Source organism: Phyllobates terribilis, unplaced genomic scaffold (assembly GCF_046119375.1).
Source record: "Phyllobates terribilis strain yellow unplaced genomic scaffold, ASM4611937v1 Scaffold_309__1_contigs__length_2245554, whole genome shotgun sequence".
Lineage (NCBI taxonomy): Eukaryota > Metazoa > Chordata > Amphibia > Anura > Dendrobatidae > Phyllobates > Phyllobates terribilis.
This window is the reverse complement of record NW_027363069.1, coordinates 2,691-23,868: the sequence shown is the minus strand read 5'-3', so window position 1 is coordinate 23,868 and position 21,178 is coordinate 2,691. Positions and strand designations below refer to the sequence as shown.

General features: G+C 41.3%; 1 protein-coding gene and 1 pseudogene across 1 annotated transcript; both read right to left on the bottom strand.

Annotated features, from left to right (window-relative positions):
• Positions 1–299: 299 nt before the first annotated feature.
• Positions 300–9,235, bottom strand: LOC141220994 (uncharacterized; annotated as a pseudogene).
• A 103-nt stretch (positions 9,236–9,338) lies between these two features.
• Positions 9,339–20,620, bottom strand: LOC141220993 (gastrula zinc finger protein XlCGF66.1-like). Its single transcript, XM_073666441.1, has 5 exons — positions 20,562–20,620; positions 10,057–10,206; positions 9,748–9,927; positions 9,540–9,663; positions 9,339–9,460 (listed from the first exon to the last, which is right to left on the bottom strand). Exons 2-5 carry the CDS (start codon positions 10,132–10,134, stop codon positions 9,339–9,341), a joined length of 504 nt encoding a protein of 167 aa, XP_073522542.1. The 5' UTR covers positions 10,135–10,206; positions 20,562–20,620.
• Positions 20,621–21,178: the final 558 nt, after the last annotated feature.

The window sequence follows — 21,178 nt, the reverse complement described above, 5'->3', positions numbered from 1 at the left end:
ACACTTTTGCTAAAAATGGTAATAACAGAGGTGCAGACATCTTATAATAAAATCTATTATTGAATCTATCTGGCCCAGGGCTCTTCCCAGTAGGGAATGATTTAATGGCCTCTCATATCTGTTGCTCAATGAAAGCTTTGTCTAGTACCTCCAGCTCGGGGGTCTGTAAGGAAAGTAGGGCAGTGTCCAGAATATATTTGTCAACTTTTGTTTCAAGACTATTAGGCGACACGTCGTGGTATTGTGCATAAATATTATATAGCGAGCTATAACAGCAATGAAATGCTTCCTCTATGTCAGTGGGGTTATGAATTTATAGCCGGGTGCCCCTTTTATTCTGGATACGTATGTCCTTTGCATGTGTGGATGTAACCTCCTTGTCAATGAGCGGCCACATTTATCTGTGAATTCATACGAGTATCTTCACATGCGATCTTGGTATTTTATACACGTTTCATCTATTAATGACCTTCGCTCCTTTCTTTTTACAATCAGACCGTTTTTATTGAACAAAACAAAGAATTACCAACATTTTGTTTTTCTTATAGAAACATTGTGAGAAAAGCAATAAAAAGAAAGAAAAACCAGTAACAATACGACAACCGGTTTACAATGATACAAATCCCAATATCGCTCTATAGTACAAGGTTTTGGAATAGTAATTTTACATTTGTACATAAATGTCTGAAATATTCCTGACTGATTATTTTTTTCCCTATTGGGACAACAAAAGAAAAAGAATATATCTAAGAAGGGACAATTATATGGACTGAGACAATTATTATTCGCTGACACCTTGGGTATAAGGATATACATTCCTGGTTTACTGTAAGGAAATGGACAAACGGTCCAGTATAGTATTTCTGAGGTTTTCTGAAGCAATACCGGGGGTAATTAACCATTGTTCCCATATGTGTATGGATTTCTTGACAGCGTTTCTTCATATATAAGCTTCCTTTCCAAGCATAGTGTCATTTATCCTGGATTTTAGTTCTGTTATCGTTGGGGGAGAATTGTCTATCCAATGTAGTGCCAACAACTATCTGGCTTGGAATAATATTCTGGAGCTAGCTATTGCCATATGGGAGTCTGGTCTACGTCCTCTCCCAGGAGTCTCAGGATACAGATTTTAGGTTGCAACTGAAGTTGTATCCCAAATACAGATAGTACAAGAGCGATCACCACATTACAGTAGTCGCCAATATTCCCACATCATATGTATCAGGTGGGCGTCATTTTGACCACATCTAGGGCATGTGTCATCAATCTGTATTAAAATTTTAAATAAAATACTTGGGGATCTATATACCCTATGAATGAGAAGAATTTGGGACAATCTTTGTGACTCTGACAATGAAAGATTCGGTGTCAAATCCAAGTTTCCTCAGATAAAGGACCCACATCCTCCCCCTATTTTGTCTTAATTATCAAAGAATATTTACCCAAATGTAGGGCAAGTAACTGCCTATAAATAGGGGATAGTAGACATTTTGTATCCACCGCTGTAGCAATGGTATCTATCGGGTGATGTCGATCAATCAGTATGGCGTTTATTCTAGTTGTGTGTTATATGCATGACGTATTTGCAGATACTGATAAAGCACCCTATGTGAAAGGCTAAAATCTGCCTTTATTTGTTCAAAGCTCTTGAATAATCCATTCCTTAAGAGTTGTGATACCAAACATATACCCCTATCCACCCACTCACTAACATTATTTAGTTTCTGTAGCTCTGATAAGTTATAGTTGTGCCATAAAGGAGTATAGTTTGTGTACTTTTCAATCCCCAGAAAATTTTTACCCCTATCCCACACCTTATATATTAACTTTAGCTTAAGACATTTTAGGTCATTTTCTCCAGGAGGCCCCATATCTAGTACCGAGAATGGAAGCTTCCGCTTGGTTCCTCCCATAAGTAGGTGCCCTGAAATTCCACAATATTTGCGAGTAACCCATCCATGAAACTATCTTAGCTGCTTTCTAGCGTTAAGCAGGTCTGCGTATGTCTGGAGGGAAGCAGATCAGTTATGTTGTTTGTCAAGGAGATCAATCCGCTCAAGCAAAAGGGGGACTTTAGCTGCTTTCTCTTTTAAGCCTGGATCCATGTTTTATTAGTATCCCTCTCAGGATGCATTTGAGAGCTTCCCATTGAAATGGTAAGGCAGTTTCATCATGCTCATATTTGTGAAGGAGTCTATAGTCTCAAGAAGGTCTGAGACACAGAGTGAGTCTTTCAGCAGATTATCATTAAGTTCCCACAGTTGAAGCCTTGGTGGAGTCAGGTATAGTCAGATAACAATATACAGGAGCATGATCTGACCATATAGCAGTCCCTATCAGAGATGTAGGTTGCCATGTAAGCAAGTGATGGCAATTTAATGAAAAGTCTCTACGGCTATGGATATTGAGTATAGGAGAATAATACGTATAATCCTTTACATCTGGATGTAGTATCCTGCATACATCGACCAGTTGGTCACAAGTAGGGAGATATAAGTTTGCCAAAGTCAAAATGTTGGAATAGATGGAGATCTTAAACACATACACCCTCTCAGTGTCAGACAGTGTTTCTACCATAGTATGCGGCAGTGATCTGTGTCGGCCTATACTCCGCACCTTAGACTTCAAAACAGCATTTGTACTGTGAAGCCAAGATGAATAATATCTGTTAGTAATCTGAGGTACAGTATATGATCGCCTCTAAAGTGGGACTCCTGAAGAAGGAGAAAATGAACGTGTTGTTTATTCATATGATAAAACACTTGAGCTCCTTTCTCTCGAACATTAAGTCCTCTGACATTCAATGAACGAGTTTTGAATTGTGTCATATTATATGAAAAAAAAGGAGGAGGAGAGAAAGATCAAGAGCAAAGAGGAGGTATAGATGGTAGATAGTAATGTCTACCTCTCAGTGGCCAAGAGGTATAGATTATGAATATATCGAACACTAGGAAATTACGAAACAAGCAGATCCCAATGCAAGTCCTTAACTGGGGGTTGTCTTTACAGGCGTAAGTCAAACCTTTAGTCCTAGGGTTCCTATTAGGGGGAACCACAGAATATATAGCGAGCAAAGTAATACAGCCTGATATTACAGTAATATAATGTGAACTCAAATTAAATGCCGTTCTAAGATATGAACTGAGACATTCCGTATAGTGGAAGAGTGGCACCTAAAACTCTATTTAGATATATCTTATTATATTCTGAAAGAAATAAGTACGCATCTGCAAACTGTCTCTCTCATCAGGGAAAAGAAGATTCATTTCAGGAGCTCATATGATTGGCAGGTTCCTTTCCCGTCTGGGTGCATCACCATCAAATTCCTGATCCATTGAAAACCTTATGTGAGGTGCCGAAACTCTGTGGCAATGGTGGAGAAGGTGGCCAATCAGATATATGGATTCTGGGAATGTCCAGGACATCACAGAATGGTCTCATGTCGCTTTGATCTTTCAAAGTATACAATGTTCCTTTTTTTTCGGACTCGCAGGTGGAAAGGGTACCACAGGAGTACATCAGACCATTTTCCTAGAGAGTATCAAGTAGTGGTTTCAATACCCTTCTTTGAGCGAGTGCCATTCAGGATAGATCTGTATGCGTTTTCCATTGAAATCACCAGGACCCAACTCCCCTGCTTTCCTCAGAACGGCCTCTTTTATATTGGAAAAATGTATGTGACCGATAATGTCCCTTGGACGCTCAGGATCTGAGCCATGATTGCCTAATGTACGGTGCGCCCTGTCGATCTCCAGCTCCTTATCAATAGGGTCACCAAGGATGTAATTGAACAATGTCCACAGTGTTGGCATAATCGCTTGTGCATTGATGATTTCAGGATATTATTGTGATTTTCTTGGTCATCAATGATATTAAACAGACTGTTTATTTGCTGGCTGTGAAGATCCAGTGTTTGTTTCTGAGCATTTTGATGGCCACAACTTGTACGACATCAGCCTCGAATATCTGTACCTTCTCGGTAAGCCGTGATAGGCTAGAAGTGAGGGGACATATGTCAGTTTTGTACGTGGTCTTCAGCCTTTGTATATATTGCTCTATCTCTTGTTTAGTAGGGATAGACACAATATGAAATATAAATCAATTATGGCGTTCCCTATATCAGAATCCTCTGTGGCTGCGGAGGGAGGGGAGTAAATTTCCCTGTGAAGCAAGCACTGCTCAGTATGTGGGCTTTGGTGAGAATACAGGGAGATTTGTGGTGCGGTTTTCTTGTGAGGCCTACATTAAGAGAGAAGATGGTGCAGGACTTACAGGCTTGAGCTGTCTGGCATCATGAGGGTTAATACTGCTTCTTTTTCCAAGCAGAGATGAGGCAGTAATGGCTCCGGAGCAGGATGATAAGACTTTCGATAAGAAACACTGCATACCAGACATGATGACCGAGGTGGAGGACCTCAGATTAACCTCAGATATCGTCTTTCTTTCCCATATCAGACGTCATATTTAAGGCCAGAAATTGCTTATAATTCCCCAGAAACACTGTCTGAAGAGAGTGCTTTCAGTTTGTGCATCCTCTCCGTGTTACGTCCAGGCCATGTCTTTCCTGTTGATATTAAATACGTCCGAAGGCGGCGTTGATTGGGACCAGGATTGTGTGATGTAACAACCTTATGTGAGCCCCAGAAATGCGAGTTGTGACACCAATGGAACGTCACCACAACGCAACGGGAGGTTTGTATGAGTGTTTTTATTTTAACAAGGCCAAACATGAGGAATGAGAAGGAGTTGTACCAATAGAAGTGGAAAACCCCTTTAAGAAGATACAATTTTCGGTTAGAATTTAAATAGGCTTCTCCCCTGTGTGACTTCTCTGAAGTTTATTAAGAGTTGATTTCTGTGTAAAACATTTCCCACATTAAGAACATGAAAATGGCTTCTCGCCTGTGTGAGTACTTTGGTGACTAAGAAGTGAGGATTTCTTCACAAAACATTTTCCACATTCTGAACACAAAAAAGGCTTCTCCCCTGTGTGGGTTCTCTGGTGTATAACAACATCTGATTTCTGGTTAAAACATTTCCCACATTCTGAACAGGAAAAAGGCTTCTCCCCTGTGTGAGTTCTCTGGTGCTTAATCAGATTTGATTTCTGGTTAAAACATTTTCCACATTCTGAACAGGAAAAAGGTTTCTCCCCTGTATGAGTTCTCTGGTGCTTACCCAAATCTGATTTCTGTTTAAAACATTTTCCACATTCTGAACAGGAAAAGGCTTCTCCACTGTGTGAGTTCTCTGGTGATTGACCAAATCTGATTTCTGGTTAAAACATTTCCCACATTCTGAACATGAAAAAGGCTTCTCCCCCATGTGGGCTCTCTGGTGGCTATGAAGAATCGCTTTACGGTTAAAACATTTCCCACATTCATAACAGGAAAAAGGTTTCTCCCCTGTGTGAGTTCTCTGGTGGCTATCAAGAATCTCTTTACGGTTAAAACATTTACCACGTTCTGAACAGGAAAAAGGTTTCTCCCCTGTGTGAGTTCTCTGGTGCTTAACCAAACCTGATTTCTGGTTAAAAATTTTTGCACATTCTGAACAAGAAAAAGGCTTCTCCCCTGTGTGAGTTCTCTGGTGGCTATCAAGAACTGCTTTACGGTTAAAACATTTCCCACATTCTGAACAGGAAAAAGGCTTCTCCCCTGTGTGAGTTCTCTGGTGCTTAAGCAAATCTGATTTATGGTTAAAACATTTTCCACATTCTGAACAGGAAAAAGGCTTCTCCCCTGTGTGAGTTCTCTGGTGATTGACCAAATCAAATTTCTGTTTAAAACATTTCCCACATTCTGAACATGAAAAAGGCTTCTCCCCTGTATGAGTTCTCTGGTGCTTAAGCAAATCTGATTTCTGGTTAAAACATTTCCCACATTCTGAACAGGAAAAAGGCCTCTCCCCTGTGTGAGTTCTCGTGTGATAGACCAAATCTAATTTCTGGTTAAAACATTTCCCACATTCAGAACATGAAAAAGGCTTCTCCCCTGTGTGGGTTCTCTGGTGGCTATCAAGAATCGCTTTACGGTTAAAACATTTCCCACATTCTGAACAGGAAAAAGGCTTCTCCCCTGTGTGAGTTCTCTGGTGATTGACCAAATCTGATTTCTGGTTAAAACATTTCTCACATTCAAAACAGGAAAAAGGCTTCTCCCCTGTGTGAGTTCTCTGATGTCTGATAAACCTTGACTTCTCTGTAAAACATTTTCCACATTCTGAACAAAAAAATGGCTTCATCTTTGTGTGACTTCTCTGGTGATTAACAAGATTTGATTTCTGATTAAAACATTTCCCACACTTGAAACAAAAAAATCTTTTCTCCGCTGTGTGAATGTTTTGATGTTTAAGAAAAGACTTTTCGAGGGAAAAACTATTTTCATATTCTGAACGTGAAAATGGCTTCTTTGAATTAGTATCAGTTTGTTTTTTAATACTTATTTTGCGACTTTGATTTTCATTAGTAGTCGGTAATGAATCAGAAGACAGGACCTGTTTCACAGGATCAGATGACAGATCTTTGCTGTGAAGGGATGATGGTAGATCTGGAGTAATGGTTTTCACTTCAATTGTATCCTGTGGGATCTCAAGATCATCTGATTTAAAAACTGAAGATGTCAGCTGTCCCTCTGATCTCCTGGTACAGTCATCTGCCAAGAATAAAACCAATTATTATTTATGAATAAAATATCCTTGAATTATATATTTTTTAACATTTCTACTTAAACTGTAAAATAGCAACTCATGTAAAAAATATTGAATTATTCACCAAGACAATGACAGTTCACAGTCTAATAGAAAACTTCATAGGATGAGCCAGTGGAGCGTGGTGTTCAACTGTTTGTTCATTCAGTCTCTCAAATATGGAATAAAAAGCCACCAAACAATGTTATATAGGCAAAAATAGCACCAATAAAAACTTCTACTCATCTCACAAAAAACAAGTCCCCACTCAGGTCCATCATTTGTCAGTGGAAAAACAGAGATTTACACATTATCAGTGGCTCAAAGGGTCTTGAAAAGCAACTTTGTTTCTATAAACCAATCCAGCAATATCCGCTCTCCCACAGTCAGATCTCCCCCTCACTTCTGAGCCTTGCAGTGCGTCCAAACCACATTTATCATCCATGTATTTGGCATTACTATAGTGAGAAGAACCCTCTTCATTTACGGTGTGTGTCTCCCGGAGCACAATCTGGGCACTATGTGTTGGCCAATAAATGGCATATTAGTAATTTTCACTTTGAAACATCTACTGTGTGCTAATTTTCGGAAAGTGACTGTGGAGTCAAAGTAGTGACAACTTCTAAAGATTAATTCATTGAGGGTCATAATTTTCAAAATGGAGTCAATATATGGGAATTTCTACTGCTGTGATTTTCTGACATTTTGTATGGTGTGGTGTGTCCCATATCCTCTGGGACCTGCTCCTGCGATGTCTGCTTCTGTCACCAGGTGCTGTCCTATTTATTCTGCAGGCGGCGCTGGTGATTGAGAAGACGACGAGACCAAAAGTTCTGGGCGGCGCAGGCTCTGTCCAGGCACTTAGATTAGTTTGCATGGAACCAGTAGTACCATCCAGTCTGGCAGTATGGGTGTGTGTGTTGTCCAGCTGAAGTAATCTGCTCCCTGCTTCAGCCATATGGAAAGCACCGCACCCTACTAAAGCTGGAAGCATATTACCGGAAGCTTCCAGATACAGCCTTGTTCTCCTCTGGTTCAGTCCTCTGCTCAGCTCCCGGCTTGTGTATTTGTTTTCCATTGTGACCCCGGCCCGTTTACTCTGCCCTCCTGGTTCTGGCTACCTGACTATTCTTCTTCCCATCTCACTCCACAGAACAGCAAGTAACACTATGGCCCAAGCCTAGGAGTATCTGCGTAAGTCCAGATCCATAAGGAAGGATTAAAGGGTAATGGGCAAAACTGTGACTACAGATAATAACACCGACTGAAACGATCAAGCTGAATAGTCTTCTTCAGTAAAAAAAACCTTCAGTCTGTAACTGTAACTACTAGGTAGTTAAAGACTTACATAAGTGAGGCAGGCCGATCCAACCCCAAATAAACTATCATACAGAATGAACATGTAAAAAAAATATAACAATAAAAATATATGCTACATTCCCAACACCAACGTATGTATGAAGGGAGAAATCCAACACTAAACCGGAGTTGCACTCATTTATGGTGGACCATTGGAGGTATGATGAGTCCTGACCAGAAGAGTAGAGAAAGTATTAGTGCCCCCATTTCAGGAGAGATTGTGCAGGAATCTGAATTCTTTAGGATTGAAAACATAATGTAATTTATGACGTGGAGTGAATCCATGAAACCAGGGCTCGAGCCATGCCACCACATCTCCTGCAGGCGTGAATAGATGTATATTACAGCCATCAGCCACGCACAGCTTAGAGACATATCATGGCACAGGTGTAATGTTATTTATGTAGTTTTATCCCAATCCTGCTTGAAGTTATTCAGTTTTAAAAGAAATTAAAAAGTCAGAATAAAGGGAAACTTTGTACAGAAATTCACACTTGGCCCTCACTGCACATTTAATATTTGCGATCATAAAAGTGAAGTTTGGCCAGAAAGACTGGACCTGGTCTTGTAGGGACCATACGAGCACATTCAGCCGCAGAGAAGGGAGAGAAGGTAGATTCATCCAATAAGATATCAGGGATCTAGGAAGCCAACAGCATCATTACCCTCCGCTTTCTCTTACAGGTCCATCAGAATGTTTCGTCAAGTGATTTTCTCACTTGTCAGCATTTTCTACGTACGCTGTCATTTGGCTTTGTAGTTTACAGATCTGGGCAGGTAATGGCCAGCGTCTCCTAATCCCAGGGGGTAGGTAGATCCTCCAGGTTGTAAGTTCTACAGAAAAAGGCTTTCACAATTACACAAAGTAATGTGACCATATTTGGATGGAGAAGAATGTTGTGGTCTAGAGGGAAAATGGTGATCACACGATTGTGATACGGCCGGACTACACCACCGATAAAGCAGCCACAGCCGGTGACTGAGAAGAATCTGTGACTTCTCTGCATTTAGTGGTTACTACTCACTTGGGTAGTCATATGTAGGAATCTCCTCCTTACACCGCTCATCACACCTCACATATGTCTCTGTAGTATTAATATGGGTCAGATCTTCACCCTGAAACAAAAATATTGTAAAAGTCACAGACAGATGGAGAAGTCACATCTATGATCAGCTCTAATCCTGCCATCTCCAACGTTCTCTTTACACAAGTATAAAATATATAATACTGGTGGATGAAACAAGACTGAGCACAAGACCTTCACAGCCGTCTACACATCATAGGGGAGATCTCATGACACCTTCTCTCCATCTACCTGATGATCCTGAGGAACATTGGGATCTTCTTGTTTACAGTCCTGTGGAAGAAGAGGACGGGGACATCTCTCTGGTGTTGTCCTCTTACTGGATAGATCTGGAGGAAACACATACAGGGACTGAATTAATTCTTTACATACAGAGAATTATAGGCCGTGGGTATTTAGTCCTATTACCTGGTGATGCGAGGGGCTGGGGAACCTCCATCATGATGTCCCTGTACAGATATTTGTGTCCTTCTAAATACTCCCACTCCTCCATGGAGAAATAGACTGTGACATCCTGACATCTTATAGGAACCTGACACATACAATGATACAGTCATCCCCCCCAATCCCTCCATAGCATTACTGTATAATGTCCCAGCATTCCCAGCAGTGTCACCTCTCCAGTCAGCAGCTCAATCATCTTGTAGGTGAGTTCTAGGATCTTCTGGTCATTGATGTCCTCATGTATCAGGGGGTGAGATGGAGGCCCTGTGATTGGGCTCAGGGGTCTTCCCCATCCCTCAGACACAGGGTCCTGACAGCGCTCACTAGAGGTCTTCTTCACTACTGTGTAATCCTGGTTATGGAGAGACACATTAATAAATCTCACTCCAGACATTTCCAGAGTCCTCACCTCTCCAGTTCTGTCCATCTGTTATTCCCATAGATAAGAATGATGTAATGTGACGTCATCAGAATCTCTCACCTCTCCAGTAATCCGGAAGAGGATCTCTAGGGTGAGGTGTAATATCCTCTCCATCATCTTGTCTCTGTCCATATCCATCCTTGATAGGTCATTCAGAAAAATTCTCTTATATAGAAGATCTTCACTGAGAGGATCTGATATTGTAGAGACCTGAATGAGAAGAAGATGAGCCGATGTAACATCATAAAGAATCCTGTGTAATAATACAATTACTGGAGACAATAAGGGAAATCTATCAGGAGATAGAATGTGTAGATGTTGTGTTCTCTAGTTTTTTATGGACTGGAACATAAGTTGAATTGCTGACTTAGACATCTCCTCCATACTTCCAATCACTGGCTAAGTTGGCCACTGCTTCAGTAAGAATCACCCAGAAACCCAAGCAGCAATGGTATTTTTATTATTTTACAACATTCTGCTTTTGTCCCTGACGTACTAATAAAACCTATATATTTTAGGCCACAGACAACAAGCAGTTTCTGCCTCGGAGTCTGCAGCTGAATACGTTTCTTATAGACTCATCTTCCATAACGCTAATTCTCGTCATATACATTACACATGGCATGAGAAATAACAACTTCAAGATGAGGACGACATCTTCATCTTCTAATAAGGCTCTAGAAACAAATTTGTCCAGAGTCCGTCACTGACTACATCATCACCGACCGTCTATATGAATGTTTCCCGTCTTTCCCAGGTTGTAATCTTTTATCATGTTAGATCTAGTGTTGAGCGAGTATGTTCTGTCCGAGTACGCTCGGGCCGAGCTCCGAGTATTTACAGCTGCTCGGTGATATGCTTGAATCACTCCCGTGTGCATGATTTGCAACTGTTTGACAGCTTTATTACATGTGAAGAATGTGTAAGAAATAGACATTCTTCCCATGTAATAAAACTGTCAAATAGTCGCAAATCATACACAAGGGAGTGATTCAAGCATATCACCGAGCAGCTGTAAATACTCGGAGCTCGGCCCGAGCGTACTCGGACAGAACATACTTGCTCAACACTAGTTAGATCTCATTTATAAGAGCGTGTTTGTAAGAACAAGACAGTTATTTGATGCTAATGTCTCCATGTACAGTGGTTTATTCCTGGATATTATGTTTCTTTTAGCATTTTCCTGTAGGCTTCCATATATTACATGAAAAACACCAAAAAAAGAAAACCAAGTGTTATACTGTATGTGGGAAGATGGCGGTACTGTGGGAACATTATACTGTATGCGGGGGGATGGTGGTAATGTGGGAACATTATACTGTATGTGGGAAGATGGCGGTACTGTGAGAACATTATACTGTATGTGGGGGGATGGCAGTACTATGAGAACATTATACTGTATGTGGGAAGATGGTGGTAATGTGAGAACATTATACTGTATGTAGGAAGATGGCGGTACTGTGGGAACATTATACTGTATGTGGGGGGATGGCGGTACTGTGGGAACATTATACTGTATGTGGGGGGATGGTGGTACTGTGAGAACATTATACGGTGTGGGGAAATAGAGGTACTATGAGAGCATTATATTGAGAGGCTTAATGACCGCAGTGGCTCCTGCGACCGACCCCTACTTCAGCTGGATGTGTTCTCGGACTGACATTCAGCTGAAGTGCCACAATACACGCTGCTGACCAATCAGAGGCCAGCAGCTGACATCGGCATGTACGCCATTAGGGGGCGCATGGAAGTAACATCATGCTCTCCTGTCACTTGCAGCTGAAGTCAGCGGCAGCTCCAGAAAAAAGACACCGAGCTGCGAGGGAGCAGAGAGAAGGCGAGTATAATGTTCTGTTTTCTTTTAATCAGCGAGTACACGGTGCCCTTTGCCATAATACTACATGTAAGAGTGTGGGCTGTGCATTATACTACATGTACGTTCTATGGGCTGTGCATTATACTACATGTATGACTATGGGCTGTGCATTATACTACATGTACGGACTGTGGGCTGTGCATTATACTACATGTAAGAGTGTGGGCTGTGCATTATACTACATGTAAGAGTATGGGCTGTGCATTATACTACATGTATGGACTATGGGCTGTGCATTATACTACATGTATGGACTATGGGCTGTGCATTATACTACATGTATGACTGTGGGCTGTGCATTATACTACATGTATGGACTATGGGCTGTGTATTATACTACATGTATGGACTATGGGCTGTGCATTATACTACATGTATGGACTATGGGCTGTGCATTATACTACATGTATGACTGTGGGCTGTGCATTATACTACATGGATGACTATGGGCTGTGCATTATACTACATGTATGAGTATGGGCTGTGCATTATACTACATGTATGACTATGCGCTGTGCATTATACTATATGGAGGACTATGGGCTGTGCATTATACTACATGGATGACTATGGGCTGTGCATTATACTACATGTACGGACTATGAGCTGTGCATTATACTACATGTATGGACTATGGGCTGTGCATTATACTACATGTAAGAGTGTGGACTGTGCATTATACTACATGTATGACTATGAGCTGTGCATTATACTACATGTATGGACTGTGGGCTGTGCATTATACTACATGTACGGACTATGGGCTGTGCATTATACTACATATATGACTGTGGGCTGTGCATTATACTACATGGATGACTATGGGCTGTGCATTATACTACATGTAAGAGTGTGGACTGTGCATTATACTACATGTATGACTATGAGCTGTGCATTATACTACATGTACGGACTATGGGCTGTGCATTATACTACATGTACGGACTATGGGCTGTGCATTATACTTCATGTATGGACTATGGGCTGTGCATTATACTACATGTAAGAGTGTGGGCTGTACATTATACTACATGTACGGACTATGGGCTGTGCATTATACTACATGTAAGAGTGTGGGCTGTACATTATACTACATGTATGAGTGTGGGCTGTGCATTATACTACATGTATGAGTATGGGCTGTGCATTATACTACATGTATGACTATGGGCTGTGCATTATACTACATGTATGAGTATGGGCTGTGCATTATACTACATGTATGGACTATGGGCTGTGCATTATACTACATGTATGGACTATGGGCTGTGCATTATACTACATGTATGAGTATGGGCTGTGCATTATACTACATGTATGAGTGTGGGCTGTGCATTATACTACATGTATGAGTATGGGCTGTGCATTATACTACATGTACGGACTATGGGCTGTGCATTATACTACATGTATGAGTGTGGGCTGTGCATTATACTACATGTATGAGTATGGGCTGTGCATTATACTACATGTAAGAGTGTGGACTGTGCATTATACTACATGTAAGAGTGTGGGCTGTGCATTATACTACATGTATGAGTGTGGGCTGTGCATTATACTACATGTATGAGTGTGGGCTGTGCATTATACTACATGTATGGACTATGGGCTGTGCATTATACTACATGTAAGAGTGTGGACTGTGCATTATACTACATGTATGAGTGTGGGCTGTGCATTATACTACATGTATGGACTATGGGCTGTGCATTATACTACATGTAAGAGTGTGGACTGTGCATTATACTACATGTATGAGTGTGGGCTGTGCATTATACTACATGTATGAGTATGGACTGTGCATTATACTACATGTATGGACTATGCGCTGTGCATTATACTACATGTAAGAGTGTGGGCTGTGCATTATACTACATGTATGAGTATGGGCTGTGCATTATACTACATGTATGAGTGTGGGCTGTGCATTATACTACATGGATGACTATGGGCTGTGCATTATACTACATGTATGGACTATGGGCTGTGCATTATACTACATGTAAGAGTATGGGCTGTGCATTATACTACATGTATGAGTGTGGGCTGTGCATTATACTACATGTATGAGTATGGGCTGTGCATTATACTACATGTATGAGTGTGGGCTGTGCATTATACTACATGGATGACTATGGGCTGTGCATTATACTACATGTATGAGTATGGGCTGTGCATTATACTACATGTAAGAGTGTGGGCTGTGCATTATACTACATGTACGAGTGTGGGCTGTGCATTATACTACATGTAAGAGTGTGGGCAGTGCATTATACTACATGTAAGAGTGAGGGCTGTGCATTATACTACATGTATGAACTATGCGCTGTGCATTATACTACATGTAAGAGTGTGGGCTGTGCATTATACTACATGTATGAGTATGGGCTGTGCATTATACTACATGTATGACTATGGGCTGTGCATTATACTACATGTAAGAGTGAGGGCTGTGCATTATACTACATGTATGAACTATGCGCTGTGCATTATACTACATGTATGAGTGTGGGCTGTGCATTATACTACATGGATGACTATGGGCTGTGCATTATACTACATGTATGAGTATGGGCTGTGCATTATACTACATGTATGGACTATGGGCTGTGCATTATACTACATGTAAGAGTGTGGGCTGTGCATTATACTACATGTAAGAGTATGGGCTGTGCATTATACTACATGTAAGAGTATGGGCTGTGCATTATACTACATGTATGACTATGGGCTGTGCATTATACTACATGGATGACTATGGGCTGTGCATTATACTACATGTATGAGTATGGGCTGTGCATTATACTACATGTATGACTGTGGGCTGTGCATTATACTACATGTAAGAGTGTGGGCTGTGCATTATACTACATGTATGGACTATGGGCTGTGCATTATACTACATGTATGGACTATGGGCTGTGCATTATACTACATGTACGGACTATGCGCTGTGCATTATACTATATGTATGGACTATGGGCTGTGCATTATACTACATGTATGGACTATGGGCTGTGCATTATACTACATGTATGACTATGGGCTGTGCATTATACTACATGTACGGACTATGGGCTGTGCATTATACTACATGTATGGACTATGGGCTGTGCATTATACTACATGTATGACTGTGGGCTGTGCATTATACTACATAGATGACTATGGGCTGTGCATTATACTACATGTAAGAGTGTGGGCTGTGCATTATACTACATGTATGACTATGGGCTGTGCATTATACTACATGTAAGAGTATGGGCTGTGCATTATACTACATGTATGACTATGGGCTGTGCATTATACTACATGTATGACTATGGGCTGTGCATTATACTACATGTATGACTATAGGCTGTGCATTATACTACATGTACGGACTATGCGCTGTGCATTATACTACATGTATGACTATGGGCTGTGCATTATACTACATGTGTGACTATGGGCTGTGCATTATACTACATGTATGGACTATGGGCTGTGCATTATACTACATGTATGACTATGGGCTGTGCATTATACTACATGTACGGACTATGCGCTGTGCATTATACTATATGTATGGACTATGGGCTGTGCATTATACTACATGAACGGACTATGGGCTGTGCATTATACTACATGTATGAGTATGGGCTGTGCATTATACTACATGTACGGACCATGGGCTGTGCATTATACTACATGTACGAACCATGGGCTGTGTATTATGCTACTTGTACGGACCATGGGCTGTGCATTATGCTACATGTACGGACTATGGGCTGTGCATTATACATGTATGGACTATGGGCTGTGCATTATACTACATGTATGACTATGGGCTGTGCATTATACTACATGTACGGACTATGCGCTGTGCATTATACTATATGTATGGACTATGGGCTGTGCATTATACTACATGAACGGACTATGGGCTGTGCATTATACTACATGTATGAGTATGGGCTGTGCATTATACTACATGTACGGACCATGGGCTGTGCATTATACTACATGTACGAACCATGGGCTGTGTATTATGCTACTTGTACGGACCATGGGCTGTGCATTATGCTACATGTACGGACTATGGGCTGTGCATTATACATGTATGGACTATGGGCTGTGCATTATACTACATGTATGACTATGGGCTGTGCATTATACTACATGTACGGACTATGCGCTGTGCATTATACTATATGTATGGACTATGGGCTGTGCATTATACTACATGAACGGACTATGGGCTGTGCATTATACTACATGTATGAGTATGGGCTGTGCATTATACTACATGTACGGACCATGGGCTGTGCATTATACTACATGTACGAACCATGGGCTGTGTATTATGCTACTTGTACGGACCATGGGCTGTGCATTATGCTACATGTACGGACTATGGGCTGTGCATTATACATGTACGGACTATGGGCTGTGCATTATACTGCATGTATGGACTATGGGCTGTGCATTATACAACCCCTGGCAAAAATTATGGAATCACCGGGCTCGGAGGATGTTCATTCAGTTGTTTAGATTTGTGACATGTCTGTGATCTGATTTTTTTCAACAACATTAAAGTCATTTCAAATGGCAACTTTATGGCTTTAAGAAATACTAAAAGAAATCAAGAAAAAAAATGTTGTACTCAGTAAGGGTAATTTTTTTCCGACCAAGCAGAGGGAAAAAATTATGGAATCACTCTGTAAATTTTCCTTTCCAAAACTAACACCTGCATCAAATTAGATCTGCTCATTAGTCTGCATCTAAAAAGGAGTGATCACACCTTGGAGAACTGTTGCACCAAGTGGACTGACATGAATCATGGCACCAACACGAGAGATGTCAATTGAAACAAAGGAGAGGATTATCAAACTCTTAAAAGAAGGTAAATCATCATGCAATGTTGCAAAAGATGTTGGTTGTTCACAGTCAGCTGTGTCTAAAATCTGGACCAAATGCAAACATGGGAAGGTTGTTAAAGGCAAACATACTGGTAGACCAAGGAAGACATCAAAGTATCAAGACCAGAAACTTAAAGCAATATGTCTCCAAAACAGGAAATGCACAATAAAACAAATGAGGAACGAATGGGAGGAAACTGGAGTCAATGTCTGTGACCGAACTGTAAGAAACAGCCTAAAGGAAAGGGGATTTACATACAGAAAAGCTACACAAAAGCCATCATTAACACCTAAACAGAAAAAACAAGGTTACAATGGGCTAAGGAAAAGCAATCGTGGACTGTGGATAACTGGATGAAAGTCATATTCAGTGATGAATCGCAAATCTGCATTGGGCAAAGTGATGATGCTGGAACTTTTGTTTGGTGCCGTTCCAATGAGATTTATAAAGATGACTGCATGAAGAGAACATGCAAATTTCCACAGTCATTGATGATATGGGGCTGCATGTCAGGTAAAAGCACTGGGGAGATGGCTGTCATTACATCTTCAATAAATGCCCAAGTTTACATTGATATTTTGGACAGTTTTCTTATCCCATCAATTGAAAGGATGTTTGGGGATGATGACATCATTTTTCAAGATGATAATGCATCCTGCCATAGAGCAAAACTGTGAAAACATTCCATGAAAGAAGACACATAAGGTCAATGTCATGGCCTGCAAATAGTCCGGATCTCAATCCAATTGAAAATCTTTGGTGGAAGTTGAAGAAAATAGTCCATGACAAGGCTCCAACCTGCAAAGCTGATCTGGCAACAGCAATCAGAGAAAGTTGGAGCCAGATCGATGAAGAGTACTGTTTGTCACTCATTAAGTCCACGCCTCAGAGACTGCAAGCTGTTATTAAAGCCAGAGGTGGTGCAACAAAATACTAGTGATGTATTGGAGTGTTCTTTTGTGTTTTGTTTTTCATGATTCCAGAATTTTTTCCTCAGAATTGAGTGATTCCATAATTTTTTCCCTCTGCTTGGTCGGAAAGAAATTACCCTTACTGAGTACCACATTTTTTTTCTTGATTTCTTTTAGTGTTTCTTAAAGCCATAAAGTTGCCATTTGAAATGACTTTAGTTTTGTGCTATGTCTGTGATCTGCTTTTTTTCAACAACTTTATGAACATCCTGCGAGCCCGGTGATTCCATAATTTTTGCCAGGGGTTGTACTACATGTACGGACTAAGGGCTGTGCATTATACTACATGTACAGACTATGGGCTGTGCATTATACTAAATAGATGACTATGGGCTGTGCATTATACTACATGGATGACTATAGGCTGTGAATTATACTACATGCACGGACTATGGGCTGTGCATTATGCTACATGTACGGACTATGGGCTGTGCATTATACTACATGTATGAACTGTGGTCTGTGCATTATACTACATGTACGGACTATGGGCTGTGAATTATACTACATGTACGGACTATGGTCTGTGCATTATACTACATGTACGGACTATGGGCTGTGCATTATACTACATGTATGACTATGGGCTGTGCATTATACTACATGTATGGACTATGGGCTGTGCACTATACTACATGTATGAACTGTGGTCTGTGCATTATACTACATGTACGGACTATGGGCTGTGCATTATACTTCTGTTATGGGGTTCCATCACTTCTATGTTCGCCCCTGGTGAGTGTAATAGTTTATTTTTTTCTATACACCAAAGAACAGGGGCAGAACGGGGGACATATACTAGGTTGAGGCCCAGGATAAGGGACATACGTATACAGGGGGTACGGAAAGTATTCCCTTTAAATTTTTCACTGTTTTTTTTTTTAACATAATTTTTATTAGATTTTTCAAAACATAAATACATAACTGTAGTATAAACATGAAAAATGGCTATTTTATATTTCAGATCCATATTGAAATAAAATAGAAACCAAACATGTCAGCATTTGTCGGTATCCAACCTCAGTAGACTAGGGGTCATTAGTCCAGACATACTAAAACATAGCATTAGTTTAAGTTTACTAACAGTCTGAGGTTTAATCTTTATTACTGAAGGGAATTAGCCTTTTGTATATGCCATGAGAGATCCGATGTAGAACTAGAGACAGACGATTGCACAATATTGTAAATAAGAATTACAGGCATATGGCTTCAGATGGAGAAGCTTATTGTAGTACAAAAAATATAAGTGGCTATCTGAAACCCATTATGATGTATCCAACCATTAATTAATATTCTGGTTATATATTCTGTGTTAAGGTATACTTTATCTGTGAATGTATCTCACTGATACATAGCTTCTTAACACAATATACTGTCTGGGAAGAAAACCTTGTTCTGATTTATAACCCGGTGTAGGATTTACTCTTATCATATGTAAACATTATGACAGAAGCTATGTATCTCACTGATACATAGCTTCTTAACACAATATACTGTCTGGGAAGAAAACCTTGTTCTGATTTATAACCCGGTGTAGGATTTACTCTTATCATATGTAAACATTATGACAGAAGTAGAATGGTCCGTGAACAGGTCTTGTCCGGCATTGCTTATCTGTGATAGCTGGCCACTGTCATGGGATTGGAATGTTGGACAACAACCTATGAACTTTCATGCTTACGTAATATTAGGTTGGGTAAGCCTTTTTCTAAAATGTATAAAGCTGTTGAAGAATTCAGTTATGGCAGAAGCATTGTGGACCTGTGAAGAGGACGCTCTTCACAGTGTAGGACCTAGGACGCATTCTCTGCCCATCGCTGAACGCTTCTCCAGCTGATGTTTCCGGACAGATGATGTACATGCTACTAGGGAAATCTTTTTCTTCTGCTATCTTATAGTAAGTATGTAACCTTTATAAGTATTTAACCTTTGTAACCTTTAATCTACAAAAGTGTACGCAATATCATAATATCATACTATTCCTTTGATTCTGTATTTTATCTTTCAAATTAACTATTATTTATAAAATTGTGTTTCTTTTTAATAAATTTGCAAAAATTTCTACATTTCTGTTTCTTTTTAAGTGAAGATGGGGTGCAGAGTGTACTTTAATGAGAGAAAAAAATGAACTTTTTAGAATTTACCAAATGGCTGCAATGAAACAAAGAGTGAAAAATTCACAGGGGTCTGAATACTTTCCGTACCCACTGTACATATCAGGATGGGGGGTGGTCGAAATCTCGCAACGGGTCCTATCAGACCCTAGTTATGCCTCTGATTGTACTGTGCGGGGGGATGGCGGTACTATGGGAACATTACACTGTGTGGGGCAAAGAAAGGGACATAATGGGGGCATTACACTGTGTGGGGGCATCATACATCCTGCATAAGGGGTATAATGGGGGCATTACACTGTGTGGGGGGGCATCATACATCCTGCATAAGGGGCATAATGGGGGCATTACACTGTGTCGGGGCATCATACATCCTGCATAAGGGGCATAATGGGGGCATTACACTGTGTGGGGGCATCATACATACTGCATAAGGGACATAATGGGGGCATTACACTGTGTGGGGGGCATCATACATCCTGCATTAGGGGCATAATGGGGGCATTACACTGTGGGGTCCTGTACTCTGAGAACAATACGTTTCCTCCCTTCCTGTCTCCATAGTTGGGTCGTATGTATCTATTACAGGAAACAGAACAGAAACCTTATGATTGTTATAAAGGGGCAACACAAGACCCCAAAAGAGCCTCCGTGCTGAAGGGGTTATTGCCCCCTGCCCCAGTAATGGGGGTCTCCACATACCTCCACCTGCAGAGCCGCCACCACATATATGGCTGTTGTGTGCGCACAGGAGCTGTGATGAGGTCACAGGAGGGGAGGAGTCAGGGGTCACATGATCAGGGGCCTCAGTGGATGCAGGACTCTGCTGTGCTGGTTGTCATGGTGCTGGATGAGCTGAAGTTTATGTGTGGGGTCAGGAGGGGTTTACAGTGTGGATGTAGCAGAGCCGTGTGTGTACGAGGTGTACGGAGCGGAGCCGCGCGTGTACGAGGTGTACGGAGCGGAGCCGGGCGTGTACGAGGTGTACGGAGCAGGACCGCGCGTGTACGAGGTGTACGGAGCGGAGCCGCGTGTACGAGGTGTACGGAGCGGAGCCGCGCGTGTACGAAGCGGAGCCGCGTGTGTACGAGGCGTACGGAGCGGAGCCGCGTGTGTACGAGGTGTACGGAGCGGAGCCGCGCGTTTACGAGGTGTACGGAGCGGAGCCGCGCGTGTACGAGGCGTACGGAGCGGAGCCGCGTGTGTACGAGGTGTACGGAGGGGAGCCGCGTGTGTACGAGGTGTGCGGAGCGGAGCCGCGCGTGTACGAGGTGTACGGAGCGGAGCCGCGCGTGTACAAGGTGTACGGAGCGGAGCCG

Coding starts and splice junctions, on each gene's coding strand:
- LOC141220993 (XM_073666441.1), bottom strand. CDS start 10,134: ATGGATATGGACAGAGACAAGATGATGGAGAGGATATTACACCTCACC. Junction 9,664..9,747: donor TTGAGCTGCTGACTGGAGAG/GTGACACTGCTG, acceptor TGTATGTGTCAG/GTTCCTATAAGATGTCAGGA. Junction 9,461..9,539: donor CCAGCCCCTCGCATCACCAG/GTAATAGGACTA, acceptor TGTTTCCTCCAG/ATCTATCCAGTAAGAGGACA.